Raw genomic sequence first — 18,495 nt, 5'->3', positions numbered from 1 at the left:
TGATATCATATGTCCAAATAGTACATTGGCTTAACCTGTAATAAAACTTATGACTAGATAACGTCTTTATAAAAGTCTGAATAATATGATCGAGACTTGTGTCTGACGTTTTCTCGAGTTTAGTTTGTTGTAGTCTTTTCTTTGAATTTGTTTCACGCATTACCAAGTTTTAACTTTCGTATGTAGTTACTTTTCTACTGTTAAAAGCAAACATCTGATAAGTTCCATTTCTGTTGCCGACTGACACGCAAGAACTGTTGTTGCCTTGCCTTCAACTCACTGGCGACTTATTTAGAACAGAATTTGGCAAACATTTCCACCAAGGGCTGCAGTGCCTGCAGGTTTTTACTCCAACCTATGAAAACAACTCTTTTTCAGCATTCTAGTGCTTTAAAACTATAATCAATTGATTGCAATCAGACGCTGCTACACACTATTTATGGGATAGACTGTTCGTGTGGGATCGGTTGGAACGAAAACCTGCATCAACAGCAGCCATTGAGGACTACTTTGCCCAACCCTAGTCTAGGATGTACCTTTCTTATCGCTCATAAGTGACTAAGGGAACAAGTGCTGTTAAAAATAGATGGATGGGGTCCCTCCTTGTCTAATTATAAACCATGAAATTTTAAATAGGTAGCTTTTTTGGCCATGTATGGAGACTTCCACTGAGGATACAAATGAAGTTATTGATATTACAGTGTGTTGGGATTAGCAGTTTAGAAAATGGATGAATAATTATCTCTACTGGCAGTAAGAGGCGATTTTTAAACCGTACAGAAGTTGCACATGTTATCCAATGCCGTAGCAAGATGTCTTCCAGCACAATCACCAGAACATGGAGGAGACTGGTGATTATTCTCATAGCTGGACAGGGCCGTAGAAGGTCCTCAAGCCCTCAACAGGGCCAATACCTTCTACTTTGCGCAGGGCTGAGCAGGCTGAGCACTGCAATTAAACGGCCGTAACAATTCCCTGACTTAAATCCAGTAGAACATTTGTGGGGCATTCTGAGAGGAAAGGCCACAAGACACCAGCCGTTAGTTTATTTGGAGGATTTTGCGACGTTGTCAAGCATGCAAACAATGTCATGGGGGCCACATAAGATATCGAACAACATTTCGACTACCAGAAACTTTTTGCGAAAATTGACTAGCCTGCCATATTATTTCACTCTGACTTTAGGGTCTTTACCCAAATAAGCCCTCTGTGGGCTGAAAACTTTTATTCTCTTTAAAAGACTTTGCATCCTTCCTGGCTCTGTCGCTATCTAATTGGTTTTTTTTTTTTAAGTTCTCCTTTAATTTTTGAGAAGTGTACAAATCTGTACACGCTTCCTTTTTGTTCTTTTGTAACCCCTAAATGAACGTAGCTCCCAAAGTCACCCGACTGCTCGTTCAACATTTACTGTCGTTTACATTCTGCGAGGGAAATTCCACCCCTCCTGTCTTTGGTCTGCTGTTTACAACAGCAAGCTTGTCTTCCTGCCGCCCAAGAGAGACATGAAATACAGTATAGCCCATTCAGAGACACTTCAGTGAGCAACTGTTCCTGCATACTAGACAAGACAAATAAATGTAGTCATAAAGGGAAAAAGATGGTGTCAAATTGATAAAGCGTGGCAGATATCATGTGATGTCACCAGAGACATTCAGGTTTACCTCGCACTGTATTAGAACACTTAAGGACGTTACTTTAAGTTTGCAAATTTAATGTACATTCACAAAATCCTCTCAAACACTGTCCATACTAAAATTCTGGGGAAAAATGAGGTTTGGTGTGACACAGGTTAGTTTGAACACTAGCCATAAAGACATGCACATTTTCTGTGTTGCACAATATCAGAACTGCAATGGTCAGATTTACAGCAATTAAAATTATATATATATATATATATATATATATATATATATATATATATATATATATATATATATATATATATATATATATATATATATATATATATATATATATATATATATATATATATATATATATATATATATATATATATATATATATATATATATATATATATATATATATATATATATATATATATATATATATATATATATATATATATATATATATATATATATATATATATATATATATATATATATATATATATATATATATATATATATATATATATATATATATATATATATATATATATATATATATATATATATATATATATATATATATATATATATTAGGTTTAATTTCAAAATGCTTATTTAATTGATAAATTTAAAAAAAACTGGAAGTAGTGTCTTTCATTGAAATAAACATCTGGAACCAAATTATTTAAAACTAAATTTATGGGCCGGTATTCACTTTTGCAAACAATAATTTAAAAAAAAGTTTGGTACATTCATTTTGGGTGTGCTGTTTGTCATGGAGGGACATGGTGGATGTTTAGTACGTCCGGCTCTCTGTTCTGAGGTCAAAGGATCAATCTCCTGTGGGTTCCGACCTTTCTGTGTGGAGTATTCATGTTCTTTCCATGGCTATGTGGGTTTTATTTGGGTACTACGGTTTTCCTCCCCCAGCCCAAAAATATGTATACAAGACTGGATGAACATGGACTTGTCCCTGCGTATTAATGTGAAGGCGGAATGTTTGGTTATCTCAATGTGGCCTTCCGATTGGCTGGCCACCAATTCAGGGTGTCCCCCACCTGGTTATACTTAGCCATAGTTAGCTGGGTTATATTTTGTCTTAAAATATTAAGTGACCGCCCATTTAAATGTTCTAATGGGTGGAAGGTTACTCTTCCGAGTATTTTATAAATAAGCGTGCTCTCATGATGTCAGGCATGTGACTGGCTGAGTCTGTTTTGTGGTCATACGATGTGTCACCACCACAAAACAAGCACAAAGGTGCCTGCAATTGCAACATTTGTTCGGTAGAATGGAAAATATTCATTTTGAGAAAAATGTGGTCTATAATGCAAACGTACGTATTCCCCTGTATCAAGCATTTCTCTACTTAGACTGACAGTTGGGAGATTAATTTCCAATTTCAATCTGTTGCGTCAGAAAAATAATTATGTATCTTTGTGTATATATATATATATATATATATATATATATATATATATATATATATATATAGATATATATATATATATATATATATATATATATATATATATATATATATATATATATATATATATATATATATATATATATATATATATATAATATATATAGATATATATATATAGATATATATATATATATATATATATATATATATATATATATATAAAATAAAAAATAAAATAAAAATAAACAGTCACTGTATTACTAAATAATAAACTGTCAGAAATTGAATGCCATTTCCTTTAATTAGAACTCAAATGGTGGAAGTATACTCATGTTTGTGGTCAGATTGCATATTGACACACAATTAGGATCACACTACTGCAAAAAAAAACAATAAAACCATGCAAGTGACTGCATACAGTAACAGTAAGAGAAAATAGATATCCATTCATACATATTTGTAAGTTTAAAGAGAACACGTGCCAATTTTTGAATTTGTGTCATGCATTGTAACGCGGACAGATTTAAAGTCTATCGTCCATTCATCTTGCGACAAAATAGTGCGGACAAGATCGATTACAGAATACAATTGTTTTATGATACAAAATAACCATCTTGCAGTTGCAGCATACAAAAGTAGTACAAAATGGATTTAATATAAAACACAATTGCCACAAAGGATGACTATGATAGAGAACCAAAGTTGTCAGGTCCATGGGGATCCTCCATCCATTTAAACCTTGTTCCACCGCTTTAGCGATCCGATTTGAAGACCAGAGAAGAAGACTTGGTAGCGGTGCTTCCACACGATGAAGGTGGCTACGGCACAGAAGAAGGCTTGAGCTAGATTGAGCACAATCTGGAGCAAATGGTAGAGCACGAGTGTCTCGCGAATGTCCTGACAGTCGCTGACACCTTCATAGGTGAAGGTGCGAGCGATGGGGTCGCGGGGGTCCAGCGTGCACACACAGGCCTCGCCGACGTTTAGACAACTGAAGCCGCTGGTCTGCGCGTGGTGGTATCCGGCGAAGGCCACGACCAATACTGATATGACCAGGCCAATTGTTGAGAAGGTAAAGTACAGGAGCTGTGGGCAGGAGAAGACCAGTCACTAAAAGCATTCTCATGAGGTTGTTGACACCAGCTTCTGTTTAAATGACTATTCATAACCTTTGGAGTATGTTTCTTTGTGTTTACGCCTGTTTTTGTCATAAATAGGCCTCGGCTGTGCAGGGGAGTCGAACCCAGGATGCGGGATGTAAAAATGGAAATTCAAAACTCAAATTTTAATGCAAAATAATCATACAAATTTTATAAAACTTGGGACAAAGTTAACAAAATAAAAACTAAACAATGAACACGCACGAAGAAGCAACATCAAATCTTGATCTTAAGCCACAATTTATATACAAACTAATATTATTTTCATTTTCTCGTGCATATGTCCTTCCTTATGGAATTATCCAAGATGACACGCTGTGTCATTCCAAATTGTATTCGTGCTAATTTTGGAACAGCCGTGAAATATGAAGCATAGTCGGATGGAAGCGGGCGCGGCCACAGCAAATACATCAACAACTTTTTATCTTTGCTTCACGCTTGATTTGGAATTTTGGAACAGAAGTATTTTTGTTCGAAATGTGCCGATTATTCACCGATCCTTATTGGCTGATTATATCATTCATTTGCCAAATTTGAGCAAATCTAATCTAATTTGACATTTGATGAGCAAATATTTAAGAAATAACAGCAAAACACACACACAAATTGGGACTTAAATCATAAGTTTATCGAACTACGGCGCTTTAAATATATATTTTTTCCCTTTTTCCACTAATTGCAACCTTCAACAAAGAAATGAGATGAAATGAGGGTCCTTCTTAAGCCATAATACACAATAATGGCCATCTTTGTATCTTTTTATAGATTGCAACTACATATTTTTAGTAAAATTTATGAAACTATTCCGTGAAGCTATGTGCCTGAGATTAAAAAAAAAAGGAAATCCATGTCCGTCTTCTTTACGGCATTTGTAAATAAAGTGAAAGCCCTCATTTATTTCATCACAGTGAGTGTCAACATGACGTGTTTACTCATGTACAGACCCACCTTGACAACAAACTGCACAGTTGAGCGCTCATCTGGGCGGTAGGTGACACAGTACAGGATGAATCCCACGATGGCAACCAAACACAGCTGCAAAACAAAACATTCATTTTTACTCACTGTTAAAGTTGATAATCTTGTTTGTGTGTTTGCTTTGGTTCCTCAGGCACAACATCATGTTTTGTTCATCATGTTGACAACTGCCACTAATTTATCGTAAATTAACCCATTATATGACTCTCTCTCTCTCTCTCTAACGCCACAGACAGTCTTTCTTTCACACTCTTTCCACGTTGCCATTTGAGTCTTGTGACTAACATGCAGTATCTTATTTAACGTTTATTTCCCAGGTTTTTCAGCACTCAACAAGTCTCTGGAAAGTTTTTCATGACCTCATTGTTTTTCACCTAAAGTTGTCTCGTGAGGAGCTCACTCGGGATGACTAGAGATGTTTTCGACAACAGATTACATCTTGGCCCGGACACTCGGATAAGGCTTAAACACGAAAAAAAACAAGGGCTCTTTTGTTCAATGCAACGTGCTCTGACTCATTTGAGCTGAAGTAAATGGCACGCATGCCTTCACAGGGTACTTCTTTTAGCTTCACCTGCTTTATAGCCAATTGTGACTAATGGGGGAGGTGTATGTATACAATCAGTCTGCCCAAAAAACTGAAGATGTACATTATACCCCCGTTTTGAAGCTATTTGGGTATGAAAGATTTCACAAAGTAAGGCCACGATATTAAACGTGAAAAGAAAGGTTACTGCATTGGCAGTGCAGTGGTCCACACTGCTGATTTATGACAGAGGGTGATCAATTGCCCCCCCCTGTGCTTCCAGGTATGAATGTCAATATGATGGATGTTTACAGGTCTTCATTAATTTACCACTCTGTACATCTGAATTCATTAACAGAAGTCAAAAATGATTATGTAAGGATTATGTAACAATATTTTTAGTGATGTGAAATTTTTCCGTCCACCCCACTTATTAGATATAAAATATTAAGTCATATTTGATTAATGTGGCCTGATTCACAACAGAGGTCAAAACTTTATTTCTCAGTTAGTTGCATAAGAACATTTGACCGTTGTGTCCTTTGGATGCGCTTGTTCAAATGTTTGGGTTTTTACTTTATATGCAACGTAGTGAACAATTCATGATGCAGCAACTTTGAATAGAAGACATTATGATTAAATACAAAACAAGCCCTCTTGCGGCAAATTAAGACTTTCAACATTTAAAGCAGTGGTCTCCAAACTATTCCACAAAGGGCCGCAGTGGGTGCAGGTTTTCATTCCAACCCATAAAGAGGACACTTTTTTTCATCAATCTGGTGTCTTACAAGTGCAATCAGTGGATTGCAGTCAGGTGCTTCTTGTTTTCTGCAGAAATCTCATTAGTCAAAATGTCTGAGCTGGATCGGTTGGAACAAAAACCTGCACCCATAGCGGCCCCCGAGGATCGGTTTGGGGAACCCTGATTTTAAGGCATTCATTTTCCATACGGCTTATCCTCACAGGTATCATGGGGGTGCTCGAGCCTAACTAACTACAGGCACCAGGCGGGGGAAAACTATTCACGCCCACACTCATAACTAGGGGCTATTTAAAGTGTTAAATCAACCTAGTAAGATATTTTTAGAATGTGGGAGGAAATGGGAGTACTCGGAGAAAACCCACAAAAGCCAGGTAAGAACATGCGAACCCCAGATCTCGGAACTGTGAGCCTGACACGCTAACCACTCTAGCACCATGCCCCTTCTGTGAATAGGCTATTAATTTTAAATTTAAAAGAAAAGAGACCTAGAGTAGCCACTCATAATTTAACACAAAAAAATGTACTTATAAACCATCTCATCTTAAAAATTCTCGCTTTTTAATGGTGCGTCATCGAATGCTATTACTCATCTAGGACATTATGTAGTTATATGAAGTGCTATTCTAAATCTTGCAACTCGGTCCTCATCTAGGTAAACACGTGCTGTCCACATACAGTAAAATGCCCCTAAAAGTATTTTTTATCATTTGATAGCCTACATTAAAGATTAATAATAAAGGGACTGTATTCAATCGTAAGTATTCATCTATATCGACTAATTCCTGGGAATAGTTATTCTATAGTTACTGTTATTAAGCTTTTATCCGGGTATAAAAGTGGTTACTGAAACCACATTTACACAATAATTTTATGTCCTCAACCTGGTTGACTCTTGTCCTTTCTTAGTTAATTGTACATATACAAATACATGAATATGTATCCTAGGATTACAGAATTAACTATTTGATCCTTTTTTGAGCCCGCCAGGTTTATAAAAAATAATACAGACTTGATTCCGACAATAAAAACAGGAGCTGTGGCGTTCCCGGAACGTGACCACTGTCAAAAAAAAACCCTTGTGGATTTCTTCAAACCCAATGACCTCAGCAGATGAAAAGGCAAGGACAAAATCCCTAGAATGAAACTCAGCAATGTTGTGTATGCAGTGCATTGTAAAGAGAAGCACAGTGACTTCTACATTGGCAAGCTCACCGTACACAACCTCAATGTGACATTTTCAGTTTCAGATATCTTTTAGATTTATTGTCAAATATGTTCTTAAACCAAAAAGAATAGATTTGCCTTAAATCAGCCTTCGGTAGTTTGATTTTGAATTTTTCTCTTAGACGAAGTAAGTGACTGTTTTTGTCTAGTGAGAGTCGTCACACGTTGCATATCATGTTGCACACTCTTTAAGGTCAAAGTGGCATGCTCACCTCTAATACAGTATTTGGCTACGATAAACAGGCTTAATTGGACATTTTCAGTTGATTACAAACCACTTATTATTATACCCATTGTGTATGGTACCAGTGCTTTTCCAACAGACTCTCGGTGAAGTGAAAAGACAAACGCATTGCCTTACATGCATTAGTGACAAGAAACAGTCAGTTTCCATGCAAGGATTGTAAAAGATGAGCACAAGAATGACGCTTACAAAAATCCCAGCCCAGTGTGGCGTCTCTCTGGCCAAGAGTGAAGGGCTGATGGCCAGCGTGAGGAAGGCCACCACAGTGACGGCTACCCCCAAGAGCAGCTGCGACAAGGCTACGAGCAGAGGAAAGCGGCACACTCTGCACTTTTGGTCGTCGTCTGCTGCAGAAGTGTCTTCTCTCCTCTTGCCGCCATCCCTCTCCTCGGAGGAACCTTTCCGGCCCATGTTTTCTGCTGCTGGCTGACGCTCAGTTCTTCTTAGTTCGCACCAATTTTTGTCAGCACACTGTTTGAAAATGGCCCAGCTTGGCTGCCCGCTCACCGTCGGCCTCCCGCCCCCACTGTTCCCCTCCCTGCCGTGGCCTCCTCTGACTATAGTTGCTATTTGGAAACAGAGGAAGCCCTGAACTAATATGGAAAACATTTGGAACGGATTCCTTCAGTGGCTCCGCTGCCGTATTTAGAGCAGGCGGTTTACAGTGGAGCAAAGGAACAGGAGGGAAGAGTGGCAGAGGGGGGTTTCCAACTAGTCTGCAATGATTTCCAGTATACACCAACAAACTGAAGAAAAAGAATGAAGAAAATGTGGTTGTCTGTTCATTGGACGGTTGCTGGAGGCCGTCACACAATGTTTATGATCGTTGGAGAATGAGAGTGTTGGGGATCTCAAGAACTGTTTTGAGGCCACATCATGTGGGTCTTGGTCTTTTCTTAGTCTTGACTCTCAAAATGATTGGTCATTCTCTGGTCTCATGCCAGCAGGCCAGACTGTTTGATATACAATAGTACAAGTCAGATTCGGGTTGGTTCGCGGGCCGCATTAACGTCAACTCGATTTTATGTGGGCCAGACCATTTTAGATAAAATATTTCTGAGCTAATTTTTGCCCCCAGATAAAAGACATATTTGACATACGAGCATACGATGCGGCGGATAAGTGGTCTTTTTCCAGCTGCACAGTGAGGGGCTCTTTTTAAATACGGATAAAGCAGAAATGGCGGAATCTACGACGACTTGAAAATAAAGATCATTTGCACGAGGGAGATGCGGCGTGAACGACAGTGCACTGAAATCATAAACAGTCTCTCGCGTCTCGGCCACCTGGCTGCCTTGCATGCTCGTATCGCAAAATTTGTTTCCTATCTCAAGGCAAATATTTGCTCGGAATTTTACACGTATCTCAAAATTTGTCTCGTATCTCGAGGCAAATATTTGCTCGGAATTTTACTCTTATCCCAGAATGTCTCGTATCTCAAGGCAAATATGTGCTCGAAATTTTACTCGTATCTCAAAATTTGCCTCATATCTCAAGGCAAATATTTGTTCAGAATTTTATTCATATCCCAAAAATTTTCTCATATCTCAAAGCAAATATTTGCTCGGAATTTTACTCGTATTTCAAATTGCTCGTATGTCAAGGTTTGACTGTATTCAGTGATTTTTGCCCCTTATATTTGAGTAGGTTTTGGGAATGACTTACTTTTGCCTGTACTGTGCCATAGCCTTCATAAGATCATTATTTGGTGAGGAAAATAATAATCAGTCGTTTATAAGGGATGACAAGACACGTGACCTGAGCACATCTCCATTGATTTGATGTGCAACATCCGTCAAGCATGTGCACGTTTGGAACACTTGCACGAATCGAGCCTGAAAAAGATTTCAGCTTCCAGCTGTTGGCTCGCCGGTCGTCGCTCGCGCCTGCAGCCGCACGCGCAAGTCAGGTTTTAGCAGACTTTGTTCCGTGTGAGGACACGTGAGTGGGCAGCCGTTGCCTGACGGGTTGCGCGCGTGCGCTCTCGCCGGCCACGGCGGGCGTCCGCTTTTGCCAAGTGGACGCGACAAGACGCGACGCGACGCGGCGTGGGTGAGGTGAGGTGAGGTGAGGTGGAGTTGGGTGGGACGTCTAGGGCGAGGGAGGGGGTAAACTGGGGCGGAGAGACACATCAGCAGCCGCGGAGGAGTGAGTGTGAGGCGGCGCAGCTCCGGCAGATGACACGCACGCACACCGTGTGCACTATCAACCGCGCGCCTCGTGGAATAACAAACATCGGTGCCAAGGAAAGACGCAACCAACATCCCCTGGATGAAAGAATAGAAGAATAACTACAGGAAAGACACTTCATGGAGCGTGCGGACTTTTTGGGGTGAGCGTCTTTCAAACTATTTTGTCAACTCTTAGGAGGGGGATTTAGTTGCTTTGATTATTATTATTTTTTTTAAATTGTATACATATTAATTTTTTTGCCCACTCTTATTTCAGGATGGATTATCCCTCTCTGTACATGTGTAAACCCAAAAGGGGAATCAAGAGAGAGGAGGGCGTCAAGGTGCGGATTTTGAGACCATTTTAAACGTTTGATTTAAGTCATTATTATTATCATCATCATCAACATCGGCGTTATTGTGTGCTTTTATTTTTTTTACAGGATGCTTATAAATTACCGCACCGTTTGATAGAGAAAAAGAGAAGAGATCGAATTAATGAATGTATCGGTCAACTGAAGGATCTGCTGCCGGAGCATTTAAAGCTTTCGGTAAGATCACGAGTTAAAATGAACACACAAATTCAGAAAAGTAGATGTCAGACGTTTTTTTTTTCTTCATTTTTTTTTATTTCTATTTTTTTGTTCACGCAGACTCTGGGCCATTTGGAGAAGGCGGTTGTTCTGGAATTAACTCTGAAACATTTAAACGCGTTGACTGCGGTCACGGAGCAGCAGCACCAGAAGATCATCGCTTTGCAGAACGGTAGGAACAAGTCGTTTTACTAAAGCCATGCTATTCTTGGGGAATACAAAGGTGCGGTAAAGCGAGCACACAGTGGAAAAGAACAAATAATACTTGCACGCACGGGCGCGCACGCAAGCACGTGTGCCGACACTTGTCGATCACGTGTTGTTGTCGTCCACTTGAGTGCGTCTTTTGTTAAGTTGCACCACTAATAGACTCATTATTATTGCCGTCCTCTTACTTGAAATTTGATCAGAATGTGGAGGGGAAAACATAGTCAAAACAGGGGTCTAATTATTTATTTATTTATTTATTTATTTTTGGACAGTGGATTTAGTGGTTAGCGGGTCGGCCTCACAGTTCTGGGGTCCTGGGTTCAAGTCCAGGTCGGTCCACCTGTGTGGAATTTGCATGTTTTCCCCGGGCCTGCGTGGGTTTCCTCTGGGTACTCTGATTTCCTCCAACATTCCAAAAACATGCATGGTAGGCTGATTGGACACTAAATTATCCCCCGTTTAAGCTTGTCCGTCTCCCTGTGCACTGGGATTGGCTCCAGCACCCCCGGCACCATCATGACGATAAAGCGGTTTAGAAAATGAGAAATGGAAATGAAATGATTGCTCAAATCTGTAAATTACCACATTTGCTAAGTCCTTGAGGGGGTGAATACAAAACCATACCTGTCAATCTCGGTCAATGGCTCCACTTATTAATGATTGCAATTCCCCTTATTAAGCGATTAAAAAAACTTACACTTAAAAGTCTAATATTTTTTCCAGAGTAGATGGGGTGCCCACTCAGTATGCACTAAATTCAAGATTCTCTAGATGTAACTGTATGACGCTGAGAGCTTGACTGTCTGGGTACATTGCTTGCTGACACGCTATATTTATATTGTGAAAAGAGGAATGTGCGTGTATTAGCATTCGACGATGACGCTTTTGTCTTCTACCAGTGACTGAGACGATCCGGATTAGAAATGAAATGGCTAAAACGAGATCGTTTGACAAGGAACGAACTAAAAAAAATCCAAAACAAAATTTATACAGTTTATATGATCAAAAAAACTATAAAATACTGGAAAAACACGTATGCAAAACAGTGCAAGAGAGAAAAAATAAATGCAAATCACACATTGCTGGTTTTCTATGCCTATAGGTTAGATTATTATTATTATTGAGGCAGAAGCTATGTCAGTTAAAAAGTTTTCCCCTTTTGAGTAATTTCATTGCCACTGCAAGATGGATTCACCTTGGAACCTCTGCAGGACTTTCCTTCCATTTAGATGTTACTGTATACCCATTTTCCTTTGGAGTTCACTTGAAAAGCCCTTTAAAATTGATAAGGGGAATCACAACTCGGCTGGGTGAGGAACCAGGAACTGTCAGATGCTCAGCGCATTTCACATGTGCACTGTCATGTGTTACAACTGCTTCGACTCTTATGTCTTTTCTCACACTGTGTGAAGAAAAGCGGAAGCAACAAAGACAGAATCTGATTCATCATCTGACTTAAATTGAACTGGAAAAGTGCAGTTTTGGAATATGTTGTCCTATCATTCCCAAATCTTTTCGAGAAACTTTGCAGATGGCTTTGCCACCCCAAACAAATGGTGCATAGAAATAGCAATAGCAAAATAGCATTTTCTTTAAATCATTATGAAGAATTAATCATCCATCTATTAATGTCAGACAAGCTATTCACAGCAGACGATGCAGTTTTCAAACTGCTGGTAAAATCCAAATGTATCCTTTTGGCAAATATTCTATCATTTTAATTTGACTTATCTAGTCACTTCTTTCATTAATTGCTGCATTTTGTCAACGCAGTGGGGGCTATGATCGTTGTTTACTCTTGATTTCTATTGGGAAATGTAAAATGCATTCTTTTCAATTTTTGTTGCCAATGAAGTTAATTAATCAGGCCATGGAACTTTAAAAAAAATGGGGTGCACAGTCAATGGGAGTTTGTACCAATGGATAAACAATGTTTGTTCATGCCTTCTGTCTCTATTGTCTATTATTGGGTGTTGTTGACATAGGACGACATAAAATTAGCTGGGATCATTAGTTTAAAAAGATTATTTTCTCTACTATCATTTCTCAGACGCTTTTAAAATACACTTACCATATTTTCACAACTATAAGGCACACCACCTTATAAGGCGCACCCTCAATGAATGACACTTAATTTTTTTCCATATATAAAGCACCCTGTCTATTTTGGAGAAATTTTAAGACTTTTAAGTGCGCCTTATAGTCGTGAAAATACAATAAGTCCATTTCAGACAGACTCAAGTCCAGTACTGTTCCGTTATTTACCCAGGTCGTACTCATGTGTAAATATAGTGACCCGGGTCAGTTGACTCAACAACTAAGAAATTCAAAAAATAATTTGTGCTCGTTAAAATCTGAATACAGAAAATATTGTTCCGCGCAAAGGATGATTATTGAGATATCACATGAGTAGAGCGCCCTTCATTACATTTCATTATTCTTCACTGTAAGAAGAAATAACAGTTTTAAGCTCTATATCTGAAAGACATGGTAGTTCGACACATTACATGGAAATGCTGTGGTATTTTATATCCTATAACTGTTTTATTTTGCCAAACAGAAAAACACCTGAATACATCTGTAGTTCAGAATAGACTTTCATTGTGATGATATATTTGGGCCTTGAAAAAATTGATTGGGAAAAAAAGCAGTAGAAGGACTGTGAAACATGATTCTTTTCTAACAGGTGACCAGTCGATGAAGTCCTCCGTTCACAGCGAAGTGGACGCCTTCCATTCCGGTTTCCAAACATGCGCCAAAGAAGTTTTGCAGTATCTGAGCCAATTCGAGAAGTGGACCGCGCACGAGCAGAGCGGCGTCCAGCTCCTCCAGCACCTCCACGAGGCCCTGGCCCAGGTCCAGTCCGGCTCGCTTCTCTCTCGGCAACCACAGTTCCCCACTGGCAACACGGCGGACGGGCACAAAGTCGACAACCAAGCCAATTGCGTCCCAGTCATCCAGAGGACCCAAGGAGGCGATCTAACTGAGAATGACACGGACACGGATAGCGGCTATGGGGGTGAGGGGGGAAAGGAGAAAGAGTGTGAGCACAACACCTTGCAAGAAGTCAAAGGTGTAAAAATCAAGCGGGAGTATGGAGACGATCGCCCGGCTAAGAAACCAAAGATGAATTGGTCCGGCAATGGCTCAGGGGGCACGGATGTGGCCTTTATGAACTCTTTGATGGGATTAACCGGTGTGGGACAGCAGACGCCAATTTGCATGCCTTTCTATTTCATAAATCCATCAGCTGCTGCGTCGTACTTGCCCCTTTTCGATAAAAACAACATGGAAAAGGGCATGTACCCGGCGGCTGCCCTGGCCTCCCCCTTTCCGTGGCTATACCCCGCGCAGGCATCCGCGGCGGCGGCGGCAGCAGCGGCTGCAGCCTTTCCAGGGTTGCCCACACACTTTGGCACCTCGTCCTCTTGCGAGGATCCCCAGTTGGCTGACGACGGGGAAACGAGCTCGACCGAAGAGCGCGAGGAAACTCTCACGAGCGAAGAAGGCGACGACGATGACGAGAGTGGACTTAACCGGCCACGTCACCAGTCGGTCGTCTGTAAAAGCAGCTAACTTGCCGCGGTCAAATCACATTGGACCAGAAGACCAAGCACTCCTATTAGATGCATTTGCTGTGTAAATGCTGAGAGACGAGCAGCTCTGATTTAGGAAAGATTAGTATTATCATATGTTTTATTATTATGGTTTGCATGTTCTCCCAGTGCTTGTCTAGATTTTCACTTTGGCAGTCTTCACTCATTCCAGAGACATACATGAGGTCAAACTCTAATTTGCCCATGACCAAACCCGGCCATAATTAGCTAAAATTGACACTGATATCAAACATTTACTTAAATTGAACCAATATTTCCCTGTGAATTTGAGCGGCTTATAATGAATTTGGCTTGGAAAAACATATACTACAGATTTAAGATTAATCATTAGTTCCTTGACAGTAATTTACTTTCACCCAATGCATTCAAACTATTTTTTTTTGCTATTAACTGACACTGCAAAAACGATCACAACATTCTGTGAATTTCATTTTTTATCATCCTATTGCTTAAAAGTAAAGGATCAAGAATATTTTTCCAAAATACTAGAATGCAATCAAAGACCTCTCATTAAACCATACTCGTGTCTTAATTTCTCTTCATTTCCTATTTATATGTAAAATCAAAACTTTCTCTTTGACAATCGTGCCACCGAGTTTGTGGTTAAAAAAATAGGAAATACTTTTAAAAAGCTAAATGTAATATTTCAATAAAAACACAAGAAGTCACTTTTACTGTTCCTCATTAGGTTTACGATCTGTGAGTGCGAATCGCTGAATGTGTTTTTTTCTCATGGATTCGACTCTGAGCCGTATCAGTTGGAATCAAAATCTGCATTGATTTGGCTCTTTTTTTTGGGAATTGGTTTGACACCCCTGCTTTAAGGGGGTGTTTTACACTGACGCAATTAGGTCATAGTCCTCCAATGCCGGTTGCATCTCTCAGCGTTCACACAATTTGTGAGGTTATGGCTATTTTTGAGCATTATAATGTCACTGAAATGCATCAACTGAGGAGATATGTGTATTATAACCACCCTGCCAGGACAGTTCTGACAGTGTGTGCCTTTTGCACTTATACTAGATTAATTCATCTGAATGAACATCGACAATGATTGGCATAAACTCAACAGATTTTTTGTGTTGTATTGCAATTAGTTTTATATCCGCTTTGATAATAAAAAAAAAAAATCTCAAATGGCAGCATTAGTGCCAATTTTTGAGAAGTGCGCATTATCCCAATCAGCTGGTCTCTTTGGATGGAAGGCGTGGCAAAAAATGGCTGCCAAATTGGGAACATCTTGCTGCATCTGTTTGGACTGTATTCAAATCTGAATGTCAGTCGGGTTTATCGAGATGTAAATGTGCACTAGATGGCCAAAATACCTCACCCTCAGCTTTGTGTGGGTTATTCTTATTTGGAGAGAAAAGCATAAGAATCATCAAATATGCATGCATGCATACGCATATAATATCTTTATGAAATCAATCCAATTGAGTTTTTGTCCAAATTCAGTCACACATGGGCTCATTCAAGTGCTTAACGGAGATACTCTTGAAGTCTTTCTGCCACAATCGGCTTCACAGCCAGAATTCTGTAGGTCCCCCAATTGATGTTTTTCTGAATTGAGCCCTTTCAATCTACAGGAGGCAATTTAGGATAGATAGCACCTTATTGATCTTTGATATTGAATGTACCTGTATTTTCCAAGATGTTAACATTTCTATGTAGGAAGAGTTTTTACTCTTTGAGATGTAAAGTGCACTTTTTTCTGCTTTGGACCCACTAAAAGTTACATCATCCACAAAGAGACAATTGGTGTAATTGATGATGTTGGTGTAAAGTTGACTTGAATTAAGTCTGATTTCAAGTCAAACCAGGATGGGGTTGATTTTATATCATGGAATGCCAGCTTTGGCAGAGCTCAATTAAGTTTTATTGATGATTTTGACCCAACTTCACCCAAAACTCCGCCCTACTATACATTTCTGTTATACAATATTATGTCAAATGTTCTTTTTTTTATTCCAAAAAAAGCTACGGTCACATGATTGTCATTTGAGATGAATTCCTGCAATTTTATTGATGTTGAGCCTTCAAAAAAGTTTGACGAGTACCCGTGATTTTGAATTTTGCAAACATGATGTTGCTTTTGTAGTTTCTGCTGATTTAGCCTCAAATTGGTCATCAACTGTTATAGAAGTGGCATGTATGTCTGTAAATATTTTTTGTGAATGTACTCTGAAATATGTCTATGTCAATGTTGTAAAAGTCTATGGGTTTTTTTTTTTTAAAGAAAAAAAATCCCTCGAGCAGGTGTTGCACATTTTGTTGCTTTGCGCATTACGCTGTTATAAATTATTTCTGATGAGTTGAAAAATAAAAATAAAAACTCAACATGGATTTTTTTTCTCATTTAAAGTAGTAAGTGTGCTATTTGAATGGGTTGTAAGATGGGTGTCACAAAAGTGTCAAAAAAATAGGACTCACAAATTCATGTGAAAGTATTAGGACAAGGACAAAAAATAAGAACTATTATATCTTCATTTTCCATACCGCTTAGGGTTGTGGGGGTCCTGGAGTCTATCTTCGCCAATTGTAACCAGTAGTAGATATGGTAGGAAGTTTCCAGAGTAATCACACAATCATGTGAAGAACACTCACTCTACATAAGAAGGTTAGAAGCCACCAGGGATTGAACCCTCGATTTCAAAACTGTGATACGGACATGCCACACACTCCTTTGACCGTACGTCCCTCGTCATACATTTATTATGAAAAAAGTCGTACTATCAGTACGGGAATAAAGTCTTAATACTATACTTCTCAAAATGTATGGATGCAGTATAGCTAATTTAACTAAATTGGCTATTATGTACATTAAGTAGTGTTTTGCCATGTTTTTTACACTCACCAATATTGAGAGCTTCTTATAAGACTTAAAAAAAATAAAACGTTGTCACAAATAAGTAAATTCTCATACTAATTTTCCTGTATTTTTAATACAACTTTATTTTCTTCCTGCAAATACTCTGACTTTAATGTGATAGTCTTATTTTTTTTTTATATGTATACTAATAATCAACATTTCATGTCCTACAACGTATGGTACTATCTAGGAGTACATTAGCAGTACTGCATTCATACATAGTAGTAATACTACTATTATATTCTCATGTTAAAATGGTAAACTGTTTTTTTCCCCTTACAATAGTACTTCAACCTTATTCTCATATTAATAGTATGACTTTTTCCCTATTTTTCAGCTGACAGGTCATGCAAGAGGCATGTCCTCTAAAACAAAGCTTTGAACTCATGTCATGTGGTAGAAAGATGATTGGGGGATTACCGCAGATGAAAAATAAGGGGCCCAACAGGGGTCCACCCGCAGGCCTTTTGTAATACAATATGACCCCCGATAAATAACGGGATAAACCGGACAATTTCATGTGGTATACAACAAACCAGTCAATTTTGCGTTATTTTTTTTAGTTTGGAATCCACAATACTTGTGTTCACTTTCATATTACAGTTTGGATTAATAGAATCATACCCAAATTTTACTTACCTTTCATCTAAACCAGGGGTGGTGAATATATGGCTCTTGAGCCACATTTGGTTCAAATGCTTTTTTAAAATCATATTTTATATATACTGTAGCTCTTTGCCTAGTTTCATGTTTCTCTTATTTTTGTTCTATCTTAAAACCTACTCAAACTCATCAAGACCCACTAAAGACAAATAAATGATATTTTTGGGAAAATTGGCAGATTGGATTTTTCATGCTGCTTCTGATTTAAGGCATGGTTCTTTGACTCAGTTTAAAATGTTGGCTCTTGGTTTCTAAATAGCTCAACATCCCTGCTGTAACCCTTCCTCCATGTAGAAGGTTCCAGCTTTGAGTAAATACCACCATCTACTGACCAAACAATGAACACACAATGAAAATGAAATAAAACCCCTAACAAAAACCATGGAAAATTTTGACATCTCTGTTTGAAAG

At 38.7% G+C, this 18,495-nt stretch overlaps 2 protein-coding genes across 2 annotated transcripts; one reads left to right on the top strand and one right to left on the bottom strand.

Annotated features, from left to right (window-relative positions):
• Window positions 1–3,348: 3,348 nt before the first annotated feature.
• Window positions 3,349–8,495, bottom strand: sspn (sarcospan (Kras oncogene-associated gene)). Its single transcript, XM_077710465.1, has 3 exons — window positions 8,151–8,495; window positions 5,175–5,261; window positions 3,349–4,152 (listed from the first exon to the last, which is right to left on the bottom strand). The coding sequence occupies exons 1-3, from the start codon at window positions 8,370–8,372 to the stop codon at window positions 3,799–3,801; spliced, it is 663 nt and encodes a 220-aa protein (XP_077566591.1). The 5' UTR covers window positions 8,373–8,495; the 3' UTR covers window positions 3,349–3,798.
• A 1,582-nt stretch (window positions 8,496–10,077) lies between these two features.
• On the top strand, window positions 10,078–16,780 carry bhlhe41 (basic helix-loop-helix family, member e41). The gene is made up of 5 exons (XM_077710908.1): window positions 10,078–10,293; window positions 10,410–10,476; window positions 10,576–10,683; window positions 10,786–10,897; window positions 13,622–16,780. The coding sequence occupies exons 1-5, from the start codon at window positions 10,271–10,273 to the stop codon at window positions 14,509–14,511; spliced, it is 1,200 nt and encodes a 399-aa protein (XP_077567034.1). The 5' UTR covers window positions 10,078–10,270; the 3' UTR covers window positions 14,512–16,780.
• The last annotated feature ends 1,715 nt before the right edge of the window (window positions 16,781–18,495 follow it).

Source organism: Stigmatopora nigra, chromosome 2 (assembly GCF_051989575.1).
Source record: "Stigmatopora nigra isolate UIUO_SnigA chromosome 2, RoL_Snig_1.1, whole genome shotgun sequence".
NCBI classification, from domain to species: Eukaryota; Metazoa; Chordata; class Actinopteri; order Syngnathiformes; family Syngnathidae; genus Stigmatopora; species Stigmatopora nigra.
This window is presented reverse-complemented; position numbering and strand designations above follow the sequence as displayed.